Raw genomic sequence first — 16,232 nt, forward strand, 5'->3', positions numbered from 1 at the left:
ACAAAAACGCAAAAATAGATATTAGCAGAAGTGTTTCTCTTTCCATAAAACTTCAATTCGATTCCATTCACATGAATATTATATTATTTAGATTACTTGCAACAACAGATCTAACAATCACGGAGATGGAGGCGGCTGCACGCACCCACAAAGTATCCGGTTTTTCATTCTCTTTCGTCGCTCACCTCTCACTCCACTGTAGATATAATCCCGAAGAAGAATCCTTGTTTTGCTATCCGATATCTTTGCTTTAGCTCGATTCTCTCTATCTCCTTCCAATTTCAGTAATAGAAACTGTAATCTCTGTATCTCCAACTGTAACCTACCAATCTTCTCTGATCCTCTTCTCGCCTGTTCTGATATCCTCCTCCTTCTGCTACTCTCATTCTCATCCAGATCCATTGATGATTTACTTCCATCTGATCTCTCAAATCCGTTTTGGACTTTCGTCACCAGCTTCCTGTTGACGCTTAAAAGTTTCTCTAATGCTTCTTCAGCATCATTGATCTGTCCCTTGATCGTGTCATACTCGTTTTCTTTTCCTTTCTCGCCTTTCTCCTCTGTCTCCACTTTGCTTTTTAAATCTTCAACAGCAACATGAAGATTTGCGAGCTTCTGTAAATCTGAACCAAGTCTCTCGAGAACTTTCCTCTTGTTTGCTTCTTTGTTTGGATCCGTGAATCTATCAGAGACCTCTAGTTTGTCCACAACCAATGACTCTTCAGACAACGATTTACCTTTCTGAGGATTACGTGGCTTTACCTCTAAACTGTGCTCATCTTCTACCTTCAAAATGTCTCTCTTACTTATCCCATATGATGAGCAATCAGAAACCTGATCAAGAACGATATCTTTTGTGATCATCTCGCTTTCCTCGAAATAGATGTCGTGGTTCTGCTTCCGTAAGTTTCCACTTCTCCTTCTGCTTCTTCGGGCAGAAGAAGACTTCAATTCTTCCATTGCAAGCTTTTTGGTTACTGACTCCTCAATAGCTTTGATTTTCAAACGCATTTCTTGCAACTCTAAGAATTTATCGTTGTTATCCAATGTTGAAGCAGTGTCCTGGTAAGAGATACCCACAAATGATTGGTTACTTTCCGGCAAGAAAAAGTTGAAATTAACAGAGCAAGATTACTTAGACCAAGGGTAAAGCTATCTAAAACTTCATAAAGGCCACCTAACAAGTATATGATTATTAGAAGCAAATTTGTACTAAGAAAACTTACGGTGGCTAGTTCATTCTCGAATTCGTGAGGCATGGCATGTTTTTCCAGGGATTCTATGCTTTCCTTCAACAGGAAGATAGCTTGGGCATATTTGCACATAAAATCGTTCTGTTCTTTGTTCGCATCCTCTAAGTTGTTCACTCTTCCTTTAAGCTGGTCAATCTCCATGTCTTTTAACGTGCTTCTGCTTTCAAGGTTCATACAGGCTTCAGCCAGCTCATGGTTCAACCCTTTAAGCAATGTTTCATGAACAGCTGAAATCTGCAAATCTCCAAACAATGTTGCAGATTGAGACTCCCATTTTTCAATCTCATTCCTTTCTGTAGAAAGCTCCTGGTTTAGCTTTTCCTTCTCCACTTTGATTTCTTCGAGCTCCATGAGTGAATTCATCAAATCAGCTTCCAATTTCAGATTAGCTTCATTGGAAAGACTATTCTTCTTCACCTGCTCATCGTAATCTCCACGAAGTTTCAAGACCTGTATATCTTTTTCTTCTTCTATCGCTTTAGCGTCCTTGTATCTACATTCTAGACCCTCCACTGCCTTGGATAACTCAGATTTTTCGTTTTGCACAACAGATATCATCAGCATTGCTTCTAAAAGCTCTTTCTCCTTTTGACCCAACTGATCCTTCACACTAGCAATTTCATGTTCCAACTGATCATTGGCTGATCTAGCAGAGAGAAGTTCGGCATCCGATTTCTCTAGCAAACCTTCAAGCTGCAAATTCTCAATTTCTGCAGATTTTAACTTATCACCAACCTCCATTACCTCTTCCTCGAGCTTATGCTTAACAAAACTGAGTCTGTCCAGATCCTCGTTTAGTTTCACCGCTCCTGCAAGTTTTTCCAAAACGACATCCTCCAAAACAAGAATGAGATTGCTTTGATAGATAGTTTCAGAAAGAAGCAAAGAGATATCCTCTTCTAGTTTATGTTTCTCCTCCTCCAACCGCAATGTTGAATTTTTCAAGTATCTTTTCTCGTCTAGAGTCTTGTAATTCTCTCCCTGCAAAATTGTGTAGTCATCTCGAAATTGCAACAATTGCCTGTGCAAACTCTCAATTTCCAACTTCAAGACTTCTTCTCTGTTGACTCCTTGATTAACTTTTGTGCTCAATTCTCTGTTGGTAAAGATCAGTTTCTGCGTCTCATCCCGCGAAAACGAGAGCTGCTGACACTGAGATTTTAGTTCTTCCTCAAGGATTTTCATCTCTGTTTCAATACCTATAGCTTCTGATTTAAGTTGCCGAAGAAATTCAACAAGGACGAGGTTCTCAATGGCAGAGTGCTGGTTTTCATCCCGAATCTTCAAAAGCATAGTTTGCATGTCATCAAGTCTTTCCAAAATGTCACGCATATGTTTCTCGTCTCGCGAGTTCTCGTCACCGGAATCTATACCTGGAATTATTTCAAGCTTCATCAATACCTGGTAGATCCCCGTTCTCAGTATTTTAATGCAGTTAATCGAGGAGTCAATCTGCACTTGTTTCCCAATATTTTCCTCCTCTATTTCGGAGACTAGCTTCTCTAACAGTTTAGAAGCCTCTTTAAGATTCTGATTCTCAGCAATCAGAGAGGAACTCTTCTCAAGCCACTCCTGCAAACATTTATGCAGAACGATAATCTCAATGTGAGCATCATGAGCTCGATCCAGCTCCATTTGATATTCTCTCTCCCAGCATTGATTTTCATCTTGAAGGTGACGGATCTTTGATTCCATGCCATTCATCCGACTCTCGGAGAACTCCACAAAACTAGTATACTCACGGTATTTGCCATCTAAAGACACCCCGAACTCTTCAATTTTCTGAAGGGATAACTCTCTCTCGGTTACTAATTCCAGAACTTTCACTTTTAAATCTGCCTGTACTTTCTCCAGATCTTCAATTCTTTTTCTCATAATATCCATTTCAGAGAGTAAGCTTTCTCGTTCACTAGTTAAACTGGACTTGTCGTCATTCAGCAGGTGGCATGAGTCTTCCAGGCTTTTCAATTTTGACTTGAGTTCTTCAAGTTCTTCATTGGCCTTAGTGAGAGAATTATCCAGTAACCTGTTTTCCTCGGAGAGTTTCTTGCTGTTTTCTGTAGCACTCTGCAGACGGGTAATCAACATGTCCTTCTCAGAATGAAGGCCTGACTTCTCTTCTGCGAGTGACATACAAACTTCCTCCAATGTCTTTACCTTTCCTCTAATTGTTTCCAGCTCAGAATTCAAATCTGAAATGGAGTTCTCCAGAAGAAAGTTTTTCTGAACAAGTTTATCCATCATTTCTAACTTCTCAAGCAAGGCCGTCTTTTCGATATCTTCTTTTTCATTAATTTCTTTTAACTTTGAGTTCTCCTCCTGCAACTCCTTGACAGAAGACCCAAAGCCTTCTGGATGTAAACCAACCAGCTCCACCTGTTCTACAATGGACTGGTGTTTCGTCCCTATCTGACTTAATTCCTCTTTAAGACAGTATATTTCTTGCTGTAAAGCATTTCTCTGGTCCACTCTCAGTTCAACTTCTGCTTCAAGTTTCCGTATTGTCACCCTTAGCCTTGAGACCTCTTCCTGCAGACTTTTAATTGATGCAGCCGAGGAAAGATTGATCTCACTGAGACTTTTGTTCTCGTCTTTGGCTTCCTGGACTTCCTCCTGTAAACCATGGTTACGGGCCTCCATATCTTTCAGGATTTGAGACCTGTTTTGCAGTTCCAATGCCAAAGTGCTTAGCTCCTCCTGAGACTGAGAGTGCAATTGTTGCAGGGTTTGAAAGGCGGTCTCAGCTTCCATGAAACGCAAGTGTTCTTCTTGTACAGAAGTCCACAATCTTCCCATCTCTTTCTGCTTCTCCGTGAGCTCATGACTTTGACTCCCCAGTTTCTCCAATAAACCATCCAGCTCAGAATGCAGATTTTGATTTGATCTCTCAAGCACCACACATTTTTCCTCTGCAAATTTTAACTTAGCAACTCCATCCTCAATTTCACGGCTAAGCCTTTGAGTTTCTTCTTGAGCATGAAACAGCTTAAGCTTTAAATCTGCAATTGCGTCCAGGCACTGTTGGTACTGGAGTTCATAAGCTTCGTTTTCTTCAATTAATTTGGAAATATTACGCTTCAAGCTGTCAACTTCACCCTCAGCATTTTCAACCCGCTGATTGGTTAATCTTGCATCTTCCTCAGCCTTGTGCAACCTCTCCTCCAGGTTAGATATGGTTTCCAAGCATTGTTGATATTGAACAAGAGCAGCTTCCTTCTCAGTTTCGGATCTAACAAGGCTATGCTTCAATGCTAAAGTTTCAGATTCGACTCTGGTGGCTCGCTCATCTACTTCTCCAGCCTCCTTCTGCGCTAGAGAAATGCGATGCTCCAAATCAGCTATGTTTTGCAGACATTGCTGATACTGAAGAAGGGTGGTCCCCTTTTCAACCTCTACTTTTCTGAGGGATTCTCTGAGCGTTTCAAACTCAGATTCGGCTCTTGTGGCTCGTTCGATAAGCCCCTTAGAGTCTTCTTGTGCACGAGATACCTCAGACTCCAAATTAGACAGTCTCTCCAAATTCTGATCAAACTGGGCTAAGCTAGCTTCCTTTTCAGCCTGCACTTTAGAAAGAGCATCCTTTAAAGCAACAATTTCAGCCTCAGCTTTGCTAGCGCGTTCAGATTCTGAAAGAACCTTAGCATTTCTTTCTTTTCCATCAACATCATTGAAATTCAGTCCTTTCCTTGCCTTTCCAGATTTCAAACCTTTACCGTTACTCACAGACTGAGGCTCTTCCATGAAGGCAATATTGCGCTTTACTGTACTCATATGAGAGAAAGAGTTCCCGAAAGCACCTTTCCGTAAATCATCGGGGTAAACAGGAGCTCGGATAGGTGGATAATTCTCAGGGGTTTGTGGATCAAACTCATCGATGGAAGAGCCAAGAGGTGACTCCTCACCAAACATCATGGGATCTTGGTTTGGGAAAGCTTCTGCCATAGTCTGCTGAGCATGACGAATAACACCGGTTGCGTGATCGTATCTTTCAGCTAATGCACGATATGCTCTATAAAACTCCTCAACCAGTTTCATAAGTTCAGGCCGCTTTTTGTAGTACATTTCTGCTCGCCTAGCAAAGGAGTCTGCATCTTCTTCAATAACCTTAATCATTTGCTTGACTTTACTATCCATATCTATACAACAAAAATAGAAACATGTGATCAGTAAATCGCAGACCAAAGAAATTTGTGGTTGGTACATCATATAATTAAAAAAAAAAAACGATCCTCTTCCCTTGGGAAATAACAAGGCACGTTAAAACAAGAAATTCATATATATATATATATATATACCTGTGAGATTCTCCTGAAGCCATTTGGAGTTCTTGGGGCTAATGTGACTATCCCACCACCAAGAATAGCGTTTAGAGTTACCATTCACAACAGCAGTCATTTTTCCAGCAAAGTAAGTGGATAATTAAATCAATCCAGAACCAGGTATGAAGTCACTCCCAATGCCCAAGTAGACCAGGACTGGTGTTTCGTCCTCTGTAAAAATTCCTAAAACTAGAGAAGAAGAAAAAATAGCAACTAGGGTTAGTTAAGCTTCCACAATAATGAAACAAGTATTGATCAGTCATATAAAAAAGACAAATACAGAAGAAAACAATAGAAACGAATTACCAAGTCAATGAAGACCAAAATCGAGACAGAGCAAAAAACAAAAAAAAAATTTATTCACTGGCCAAATCAAATCGGTAGTTATCAAAAGTATAACTTGTTTTCAGAAACACACCAAGCAATTCGTTACAGATGAAATTTGTTTTGAATCAGCATAAAAGAAGATTTTGTATGCTCCCTAGAAACGAGGATAGCAATTCGTCTGAGGAAATTAAGACGATCACACACACACAGGATCACAGGGGGAAGAGGAAGATAGCAAGTGAAACGTCATGATCTTACAGGAATCAGCGATTACAGTAACGCACTTAATTAGCCAGAAACTGGAAATTAGCTATCAGAAGTAAATCAATCCTAGCTACCCAACCCAAGCCAATCTAACAGTACTGCAAAAAAATCAGGTCGAAAAGCAAAGATTGTGAACCTTACCGGACCAAACCAAAAAAATAATACTTATACAAGAGAAATCTTCGGATCAGCTTTTCAGCTTTCACTTCTTTTTCTTCTCATCTCATCGTCTTCCTCTAGATCTCTTTCTCTCTTTCTCTCTCTCCAGGCGTTTCAGAGCTCTCTGGTTCCTACTTTTTACGTTGTGAAAGAATGGAATTTTTGGTTTAGGTATGGTGGACTTAGAGAGAGAGAAGATATGTAATGACGAAGTTACCCTCCAATACAGTTCTCAAAAATGTTTTTAGTGCACTGTTGCGTGACTTTGCCTCCTTGGGATCGCCTTCGCTGCCACCATGGATCTGCTATTTATTTAGTTAATTAATTAAAACTTATGCGACTTTCATGTCCAAAAATAAATGATTTTTATCCATATGTATATTATTAAAAATCTTGACCATCTCGTTCTCGTGTGATTTTTAGATTTTAGTAGTATTTGATTTCTTTATTTATGTCATATGCCCATGAGAAAAATAAGAGATTCGATCTGAATCTGATACTTCCCATTTCCCCATTTTAAATAATATAATGAATGGTAATATTTTATATCAATTTTGCAGTTATTTTTTTCTATATTTAATTTATTCTTATTTTTTGGTCAACGTATTTAAATTTTCTTTTAATAACGCAATTTTTTTTTTCAAAGTATTATTTGAAAGATCGATTTGTTATTGAGAATATATAATTAATAGTAGTATTTCATACAGTATTCAAATAGTACGAAATAATGATAGGGGAGGCTGACAAGAGATAAGTGACAAAGACAGGATGTCTTGGACGGTGAGGTCTCTCGGTCCACTTTCGTCACCCTTTGTCATCTAACAACAGTTGCTATTAAAGTTTGTTGAGTCGGAGTTACGTTGTTCATCATGACTTTTTTTATTTATTATTGTAAAAAATTCAGTATATATACAAAAGTACAACATATGTTTGGCTTACCGTTAATTAATGTGTACTGTTTAGTTTGAGTTACCCGATTGAATCATTTCATTCAGCTTTCTGATAAATTATCACAAGATTGAAATACGAGAGAAGGTCAACATTAATTTAAATTTACAAGAATTATGTAAATCATGACTTGACATGCATGCTTTTTTGTGTTTGGTATTGCATTGTTTCTTTACATGACGTTTCGAGTGAGTTACGATTCATTTTGTATAACTAATAAATCAACAGCGTGACTTCAAATCAATTGTGTCCCTCGAGTTAATTAGAATATATACATATATATATATATGTTCGGTTGCCAATATTGAAATTTTTTTAAAAAGAAGTGTGTGTGTTTATTTTCTTAATGTTATTGTCGGTCTAGAATGTATAGAGGAAGTCTGCAAAACAAAAATATAAATGAATTAGATGAGTCAACACTCAACGGCCACCTACCTAACTACAACACACTTTAATTGTTCCAGCTCCCCCAAAGGTTAGTAGTAGTACATTATAGTATTTATTTGTTCAGAAATCGTTTTTAATTATCCCTCCATACGCGTTTCACATTATCAAAGTTGATCCTACATTAAACTCTGAAGTGAAATTTAAAAACACACAACATCAATGCTATATATATCGACAATTCAAAATTAATAATATTTCAGAATGCCCAAAAACAATAAAAAAATCGAAGCCTGTAAGCTCATAATTGAAACAAAAGCCTTATGCCTATGCTTCGCGAACAATAAGCCCATTAGAAAATATGAAAGCCTGTAAGCCCATGACTCTGTAGCGATAGGGTAGAGACGCAACGCAAGCGGCACATCAGACGCATATCCATTTAGACGACCAACCATGATAAAGTGTGCCACGTCACTATTCATCGTTGATTAGTTTTTATCAAAATGACTAAAAGCCCCTCACTATTTCGTTTTTTTATCTTCGCACTACAAAACACACGACACAACCAACGTGTAATTGCTGAGTCACACTCACACACTTGTGTGTTTTTTTTTTTGTTCCACTCGGAAGAGTTTCGAAATCGAGATTAATGTCGATGATGACGGTGTGGGCACTTCGGCGTAATGTTCGCCGGAAAAGTTACTCTATGCTCGTGAGACATACATCCGGCTCCGCATCTTTTGGAGGAGGAGCTTCGATTAAGCCTAAGGAGCGGTGTATCGAGAAGATTCTGGTGGCGAACAGAGGCGAGATTGCTTGCCGGATCATGAGAACGGCGAAGCGTTTAGGGATTCAGACCGTTGCTGTTTACAGTGACGCTGATAGAGATTCTCTCCATGTGAAGTCTGCCGACGAAGCGGTACGGATTGGCCCGCCCTCGGCTCGGCTCAGCTACCTCAGTGGTGCGGCTATCATGGACGCAGCGGCCCGGACTGGTGCGCAGGTGTGATTTTGGTTAGTCTATTGTTTAGTTCCAAAGATTTTAGTTGGATAGGAGAGCCAAATTTCTTGAAATTGGAACTTGAAGTTGAAAGGTTAATAGGTTAATCGTTTTCTTGTATAGTTCTGATGTCGTCTTTGAATTCTAACTAGGCGATACACCCTGGATATGGGTTCTTATCAGAAAGTTCGGACTTTTCTCAACTCTGTGAAGACTCAGGTTTAACATTTATTGGACCTCCAGCATCTGCAATTAGAGACATGGGTGATAAAAGGTACCATTACAGCCTTCCTATTATTACTCCATGTTTCTTTCTTTTTTGTCTTCGAATAACTTGTGACGACGTGTCCCTCATGGGTGTTTATTCAGTGCATCCAAGAGGATAATGGGGGCTGCCGGAGTTCCTCTCGTGCCTGGATATCATGGCCATGAGCAAGATATTGATCATATGAAGTCAGAAGCTGAAAAGATTGGATACCCTATTATAATTAAGCCAACACATGGAGGTGGGGGCAAGGTATGTTATGATTTAAGCGGCGGAAATACAGAATATTGGCCAATAAGTTTCATACCCTTTTAACATTTTTGGTTTTGAAGTTTAAGTAACGCTTTTGTTTTTAGGGAATGAGGATAGTGCAAAGTGAGAAGGATTTTGCTGACTCGTTTTTAGGGGCTCAACGTGAAGCTGCTGCTTCTTTTGGCGTTAACACTATTCTTCTTGAGAAATACATTACTCGACCAAGGCATATAGAAGTCCAGGTAGTTGCTCATTGCCATGATATCCAGGCAAAATATCAATAATTGTTATTATATCTTTCTTTTATGGCGCATTGAAACCCATTTATTGTGTATAGAAGGAAGACATATATTATAACTTTGGCTTAAAACTAACTTATATGTCTACTGCCTACTGCCTTGTCCTGTTTAAGTTATATGGATCAAGTTATATTTTCCTGGCTTATACGTACTCATTGAGTATCTGTTTCTGGCTCTTTCTCTCTTCATAGCAACTTAATTAAGTTTCATTCCGTGTTGCCACTGCTTTTAGATATTTGGTGACAAACATGGAAATGTTCTTCATCTATACGAAAGGGATTGCAGTGTACAAAGAAGACACCAAAAGATTATCGAAGAAGCTCCTGCGGTAATGACTGTATTTATTTCCTATTATATTTATATCTTTTCTAGCATAAATTGATGTGGGTCTGATTGTCACTCTGCTGGTGCAGCCTAATATATCTGAAAACTTCCGCGCAAACTTAGGCCAAGCTGCGGTCTCTGCTGCACGGGTATTCCTTTAAATCCTGCTTTCATCTTTACATATTTAATTGTTTTTAGCAAGAAATCTAAGTAAAAGATGTTTCATTACCGTGTTCTGTATATCGTATTCATTCATAGTAGACTGTATGGCCCATGTTTTTTTATTTGATGTTGTGCATTACTAATATTTGATCGTGAGTCTTTTTGATTGAAGTTTATCATTTTTTAATTTGAGTTCATTTGATGTGTAGTCTTTTGAAACCTCTTCTTGCTAGGCTATCTTTCACTTCAACTTCCATAAGAAGCGCTTATATTCTGTTACCTTCTGATATTTAAAGGCAGTTGGATATTACAATGCTGGGACGGTGGAGTTTATAGTTGACACAGAGTCTGATCAATTTTATTTTATGGAAATGAACACCCGTCTACAGGTGCTTCTTTAATCTGTATGTTCATTAAATTTAGTTCAATAAACATTTGGCTATCCAAAGGAACACTGATGATCCTTCTTAGGTTGAACATCCTGTAACTGAGATGATTGTTGGTCAAGATCTTGTGGAATGGCAAATTCGGGTTGCCAATGGGGAACCTCTCCCCATAAGCCAATCCGAGATGCCAATGTCAGGTATCGCTCTTCATCCTTGAAATAAATGGAACATATTTCTTTTTGGTATTGAATCAATGATTGTTCAAGATACTACTTCTGGCGTAAAAAAATCTGCACAACAGTTTCATGAAAGTATATCTATTAGTTCTTTATTTTGATCCGCATATGTATTCTCTTGGCAGGTCATGCCTTTGAGGCGAGGATATATGCTGAAAATGTTCCAAAAGGATTTCTTCCTGCAACTGGGGTCCTCAATCATTATCGCCCTGTTGCAGTCTCACCATCAGGTGAAGTACAAAATTGTGTATACAAATATTTTTTTCAATACCTGACCATGTTTTTGTCCTCTTGTTAAACTCTTTCATCTTGGAATTTGCCTACAGTTCGGGTTGAAACTGGAGTTGAGCAAGGAGACACTGTTAGCATGCACTATGATCCTATGATTGCAAAGCTTGTTGTCTGGGGAGGTAATCGTGGCGAAGCTTTAGTGAAACTGAAGGATTGCTTGTCTAACTTTCAGGTACATTCCCTTAGACCCCGTAAAAATATTTTGGTGCTCTCTGCAGTGGCAAGTTATACTTCAGCACAACTATAATTTGTCAACGCCTTATGGTTCCATTTTTTTTAAGAGACTCTTTATCTTGCGCATCGCTTCTTAGCTACCACAATAGTTCAGCAATTAAATGGTATCTTTGTTGGCAGGTAGCAGGTGTACCTACAAACATTAATTTCCTTCAAAAACTTGCTAGTCATAAGGAGTTTGCAGTAGGAAATGTAGAAACTCATTTTATTGAGCACCATGGAAGTGATCTGTTTGCTGATGAAAGTAATCCAGCTGCAGCAGAAGTGGCATACAAAGCAGTTAAGCATAGTGCAGCATTGGTGGCTGCTTGTGTCTCCGCAATCGAGCATTCTGCTTGGAATGAGAGTAATCATGGTCAGTTCACATGATTCTAGTTTCTTCTTCACCAGTTACATGATTCCCGAGCATGCTTTAATTTATTATGTGTAAACTCATACAGGGAAACTTCCATCGATATGGTATTCTCATCCTCCTTTTAGGGTCCATCATGACGCCAAACAAACCATTGAGCTAGAATGGAATAATGAATACGACGGAACTGGTTCTAACCTAATATCACTCGGTGTAATATGTCAACCAGATGGAAGCTATCTCATTCAGGTTTTTAACTCACTTTTAAATTCTTTTTGGAAAAGATAACGCTGAACCCCATTGCTGTCTTATATATACATTAAAATTATGAGTCCTAATCTATAGTTGGGATTCTGATGGTTTGACAACATTCCACGAGACAGGAAGGCAATGATTCTCCAAGTTTAGAATTCCTGGTAACTGGAGCAGGAAAGTGCGATTTTAGAGTTGAAGCTGCCGGATTGAGCATGAACGTTAGTCTAGCCACATACTTGAAGGTAAATAATTATTCATTAGCATCATGTTCAACCAACTCCTCATAGAGTAACAGCTTTATCTCATGCCCTTTCCGTCTCTCTCGTAATTGCTGCTTATGATGTGTTCTGGTACTAGGAGGGTTATAAACACATCCATATATGGCATGGTTCAGAACACCATCAATTCAAGCAGAAGGTAGGAATCAAATTCTCTGAAGATGAAGAAGGTGTTCAACACAGAACTAGCTCCGAAACATCATCACACCCTCCAGGGACCATTGTGGCCCCCATGGCCGGATTAGTAGTCAAGGTCCTTGTCGAAAACGAAGCTAAAGTAGATCAAGGTCAACCTGTATTAGTTCTGGAGGCAATGAAGATGGAGGTTAGTATACAAACCTCTTCATATACCCTGCAACCATATACCATATATATAAGAAACAGTAAAGTAATTATCGTTTTATTCTTGTACTCCTTGGTGGTTCAGCACGTTGTGAAAGCCCCATCCTCTGGAAGCATACAGGGCCTCAAAGTTAAAGCAGGCCAACAGGTTTCAGATGGTAGTGCTCTATTCAGGATCAAAGGTTAGCTGTAACTTAGTACTAACTTTTTTCTCCTTTACACATTCATATCATCCTTTGGGAATTTCAACCAACTCCACCAGTTTCACAATCTTTGCAGGATAAATAACATGATGTGCGATTGATGAAACTCTTCCACTGGCTTACTGGAAACCTGAATTAATAAGCGTTTGGGTGTGTATGTATATAAACCAAAATCTTACAAAAGATAAATAAATCCAAAGCTTTATCAATGTTTAAGCTGCCTCTGTATAGATCTTTGCAGCTCTAGATGAAGGTAAGTTATAAAAATACAAAATGGTGTTTACATTCATAATCAAGATAACCCGAGCCATTTCTTGAATACTAAACCAGCTTCTCTCTTCTTGAGCTGAGACTCACTCTGAACTTTTGGAGCTTTGCCTTTATAAGCAGTCTTGTGATACTTCAAGAAGAGCATCCGATACTTGTACTTATCAACAAACATATTCCTTTTCTCCATCATCTCCACAACTTCATTAGCCCGCCAGAAAAATCCGCCTCTAACAAACGTGTAGAGCACCGCATCGAGCAACTCTTGATCAAACCTCATCAATGAAGTAGCTGCGGCTATGGACTTCATTTCTCCCCATAGCTCAGTGACCTCTGTGTATTTACTCCCTATGGCTGCATATCCTGTGACCATAGAATGAAAAGTTTGAGCATTTGGCGAATGCCCAAGACTTCGCATCCTCGTTAACGCCTTCTCTGCATCTTGCATCAAACCTTTCTTGCTAAAGAAATGGATCACATTGTTCCAATCATGAACACCTGCATCCAAACTCTGCCCTTCTCTGATTTCTCTCAAGAGTTTGGACATAAGTCCCGCCTCTGCGTTTCCTTCACATCCCTTTAAGAGCTTCTCAAACTGTTGATTACCGCCTCTCGGTATCTTCGCCTCTTTCATTTCCTTGAACACATTGAGAGCTCCATGAGTATCGTTCTGAATCACTTGAGACTGGATTAAAGCTTCATAACAACTTGAGTCTAATTGAATCCCTGCCTTTTGAGCATCTCTAAGGAGTGATGTCACTTCTCTAGTTCGGTTTGTTTTGCAGTACGCTTTGAGGAGCAAAGAATAAACCGAAGAACCGGTTCTTACCCCAGCCATACGCATCTCATCGAGTAGATCATGCGCCTGATCCAACATTCCTAGGGAAATACAAGCGTTGATAACATTCACCAGCATCGAGTTATCACTAGAAACAGGGGAGTCTTCATGTTCTGCCTTTAACAGAAACTCTGCTAACTCTTTCATCTTTCCACTTTCCAGGAATGCCTTTGCCAATTTCACATAAATCTCTTCCGTCGGCTGCAGAACACCGCGTTTGGAGGTAATCAATTTGACCTGTACATGCAACTTAGCCAACAATGAACCAAGAACATCCTTAGCCTCAGCTTCAAGTTTCAGAAACTTCCTGTCTCTAGAGAACTCATCATAAGGAATCATACTGTGAATAGAAACCACTTTAATTTCGGGAATATCGTGTTCATTATTAGCCTCTGATCCTTTTCCAGATACTTTTTTGAGATCCAATCTATCATCATCTGCAGTATCAAATTCAAGAATGGCGGCTCCAAGTGAGTTCCTTGCTACCTTTCCTCTTCTTAGCATTTCCAGAACCATTTTCGAAGCAGATTCAAGATCCCCGAATTTCAGGTGACACATAAGCAAACAGTTATAAAATTGCCAAAACTGATAATCATTTAAGTTACAAGCTTCATCTATATGCCTTTGAAGTTTCCTCAGTTCCTCACGCCGCCCATTTCTTTCGTATATATGAGCCATTATTACGAACAGGTTTGCATCAGCTTTAACACCAATCTTTGGTATCATATCAAGAAGCTGTTCAGCTTTTCGTGTTGTCCCAAACAACAAACAACCCGCCAAAGCAATGTTCAATGCCTGAGTATTAGGCTTCATTGCAAGCAAAGATGCGTTGCTCTTCTTTCGTGGATCAACTCTGTTATTGTGAAACAAGTAACCAATCTCAAGAACCAACTCCGCAGAAAGATAACTTCCTGAACCCGCAAGAGACATATGTGCTAACACCGCAGACCAGGAACTCACATGAGGATACTCTTCTGTCTCAACCAGCTTCCTCAAGATCGTTGATGCAGGAACAGCCATGCCAGACTTGGCGAGAGCCAAGGAGAGATATAACAGAGGTTCCTTCTCCAGCAAATTCTGTTTACTCTCCTCGTAGGCTTGTTCCACTAAAGTGTAACCCTTTTGTAGCCAATTGGAATCAAGACTCTCAGCAAAACAAACCAAAACATTGTTGACAACAGATTTTCGCGGAAACCCTTCCATTTGCATGTGTTGTTCAAACAATCTCCAAGCTTCATCACATCTATGTTCATCAACTGCAATTTGAATTTCTTCATTAAGTTTAGCAGGATCCCTGGCTTGAAGCAATATAGATCCAGAAATTGTTGAAAATGCTTCTGTTATTTTGATAGACCGTACATGGAACGTGGTACCAGTACGAAGTGTAGATAACACAATGGGGTTCCTGGCGTTATACAGAACAGTTTTACCCGCCAAACCATGTTGTAAAGAAGCTCGAGATTGAGTACCTGTAACTTCAATGGCGTCGAGGAGAAGAACTCCACGAAACAAAGAAGTCAAACGAGACTGGTGAAGTGAAACAGCCCGAAGCTTCGTTTTCCTCCATGACAACATCGCTTTTATCTGAAAGATGTTATTTTTCTTCGTCAATTCTTGAATACCAACATTGAAGCTTCTGGGCTGGTACGAGATTTGATGAAAACTGTCTCCTGGTTTTCATTCAGACATTTCATCGAACACCTGGTGCGTGAACTGAACCAGCGAACATTGAGCACTAACGGGAGATTAGAACAACAAGACAAAAACTTTATTAACCAGACGACTGGTAATTACGGATAAACGATGGGTCTTTAACCATTTGATGATGACAGGTGGGAAGAACCCACTAAACCCTAATCACTATGGGGGGAGAAGAACCTTGCTTAACCTAAAAATTAAATGAAGAAATATTCTTAAGGAATTTTGTCAAATAGGGTATTCTTAACCATATCATACGGTGGTAATAAATGAATGGTCCGGTCTATCAACCGTTACATGTTAGAACCAAACCGTTGCTTATTTCATTCAATTTTTGTTTTTTGTCGTCTACTTATTTCATTCATTAGGGTCAGCTAAAGTTTAATTTAAGAAAAAGCTTTTACTAATCTTGGGCTGGTTTCATTAAATTCTGTGGTAACATTTTTTGGTTTAACGATAAGCAGCCATAAACACAATACATAAGATAATCCAAAATACGATGCAGAGATTCAGGTTTTTTAATACATAAGTCTAAACAAAGCTTATTCAAACTTGTATGTAAAATAGTACTTATCGTTCTAGTGACGAAGAGTAAAATAAAATGACTTTAATCCTCATACAGTTAAACAACAACTTTAATAAATAGACCCAAACAATATGATGATCCAGAATCTTTAAAATAGTCCAATGGGCCGTAAAGCTGTTCCTGTTTAACCTAAAATTAAACGAAGGAATTTGTCAAATAGAGTAGAGTAATAAATAAATGGTCCGGTCTATCAACTGTTACATATCATAGGGTGATAATAAATAAATAAATGTCCGGTCTATCAACTGTTACATGTTATAACCAAATCGTTGCTTATTTCATTCATTTAATAGTATACAGAGGCAGCTTA

General features: G+C 39.0%; 2 protein-coding genes and 1 pseudogene across 5 annotated transcripts; 1 reads left to right on the forward strand and 2 right to left on the reverse strand.

The window, feature by feature from the left end:
* Positions 1 to 21: 21 nt before the first annotated feature.
* On the reverse strand, positions 22 to 6,673 carry LOC104760325 (protein NETWORKED 1D-like). The gene is made up of 4 exons (XM_087507668.1): positions 6,305 to 6,673; positions 5,549 to 5,761; positions 1,227 to 5,389; positions 22 to 1,062 (listed from the first exon to the last, which is right to left on the reverse strand). The coding sequence occupies exons 2-4, from the start codon at positions 5,646 to 5,648 to the stop codon at positions 118 to 120; spliced, it is 5,208 nt and encodes a 1,735-aa protein (XP_087363794.1). The 5' UTR covers positions 5,649 to 5,761; positions 6,305 to 6,673; the 3' UTR covers positions 22 to 117.
* A 1,406-nt stretch (positions 6,674 to 8,079) lies between these two features.
* LOC104760344 (methylcrotonoyl-CoA carboxylase subunit alpha, mitochondrial-like) lies at positions 8,080 to 12,742 on the forward strand. 3 transcript variants are annotated; one of them, XM_087497451.1, is made up of 16 exons: positions 8,080 to 8,657; positions 8,807 to 8,928; positions 9,024 to 9,171; positions 9,276 to 9,413; positions 9,703 to 9,798; positions 9,884 to 9,943; positions 10,253 to 10,345; positions 10,428 to 10,539; positions 10,704 to 10,808; positions 10,905 to 11,041; positions 11,224 to 11,458; positions 11,544 to 11,704; positions 11,839 to 11,952; positions 12,068 to 12,313; positions 12,416 to 12,512; positions 12,610 to 12,742. In XM_087497451.1, exons 1-16 carry the CDS (start codon positions 8,304 to 8,306, stop codon positions 12,612 to 12,614), a joined length of 2,223 nt encoding a protein of 740 aa, XP_087353577.1. In that variant the 5' UTR covers positions 8,080 to 8,303; the 3' UTR covers positions 12,615 to 12,742. The 3 variants fall into 3 exon arrangements, with proteins under 3 accessions (XP_087353577.1, XP_087353581.1, XP_010481551.2); XM_087497455.1 differs by having other exon boundaries at positions 8,199 to 8,668; XM_010483249.3 differs by lacking the exon at positions 12,610 to 12,742 and having other exon boundaries at positions 8,218 to 8,657; positions 12,416 to 12,517.
* Positions 12,669 to 15,213, reverse strand: LOC104760334 (pentatricopeptide repeat-containing protein At1g03100, mitochondrial pseudogene; annotated as a pseudogene). Its single transcript, XR_015588095.1, has one exon. The product of XR_015588095.1 is annotated as a pentatricopeptide repeat-containing protein At1g03100, mitochondrial pseudogene (transcript).
* Positions 15,214 to 16,232: the final 1,019 nt, after the last annotated feature.

The sequence above is a fragment of the Camelina sativa genome, chromosome 3, assembly GCF_030686135.1.
Source record: "Camelina sativa cultivar CO46 ecotype springtype chromosome 3, ASM3068613v1".
Lineage (NCBI taxonomy): Eukaryota > Viridiplantae > Streptophyta > Magnoliopsida > Brassicales > Brassicaceae > Camelina > Camelina sativa.

Excerpts from the sequence above, each read along its gene's own strand:
- LOC104760344 (XM_087497451.1), top strand. The coding sequence starts at position 8,304 with ATGTCGATGATGACGGTGTGGGCACTTCGGCGTAATGTTCGCCGGAAA. Across the intron at positions 9,944-10,252 it reads CTGCGGTCTCTGCTGCACGG|GCAGTTGGATATTACAATGC; the intron begins GTATTCCTTTAA and ends TGATATTTAAAG. Across the intron at positions 11,953-12,067 it reads GTCTAGCCACATACTTGAAG|GAGGGTTATAAACACATCCA; the intron begins GTAAATAATTAT and ends TTCTGGTACTAG.
- LOC104760325 (XM_087507668.1), bottom strand. The coding sequence starts at position 5,648 with ATGACTGCTGTTGTGAATGGTAACTCTAAACGCTATTCTTGGTGGTGG. Across the intron at positions 5,390-5,548 it reads GCTTCAGGAGAATCTCACAG|ATATGGATAGTAAAGTCAAG; the intron begins GTATATATATAT and ends TTTGTTGTATAG. Across the intron at positions 1,063-1,226 it reads TCGAGAATGAACTAGCCACC|GACACTGCTTCAACATTGGA; the intron begins GTAAGTTTTCTT and ends ATCTCTTACCAG.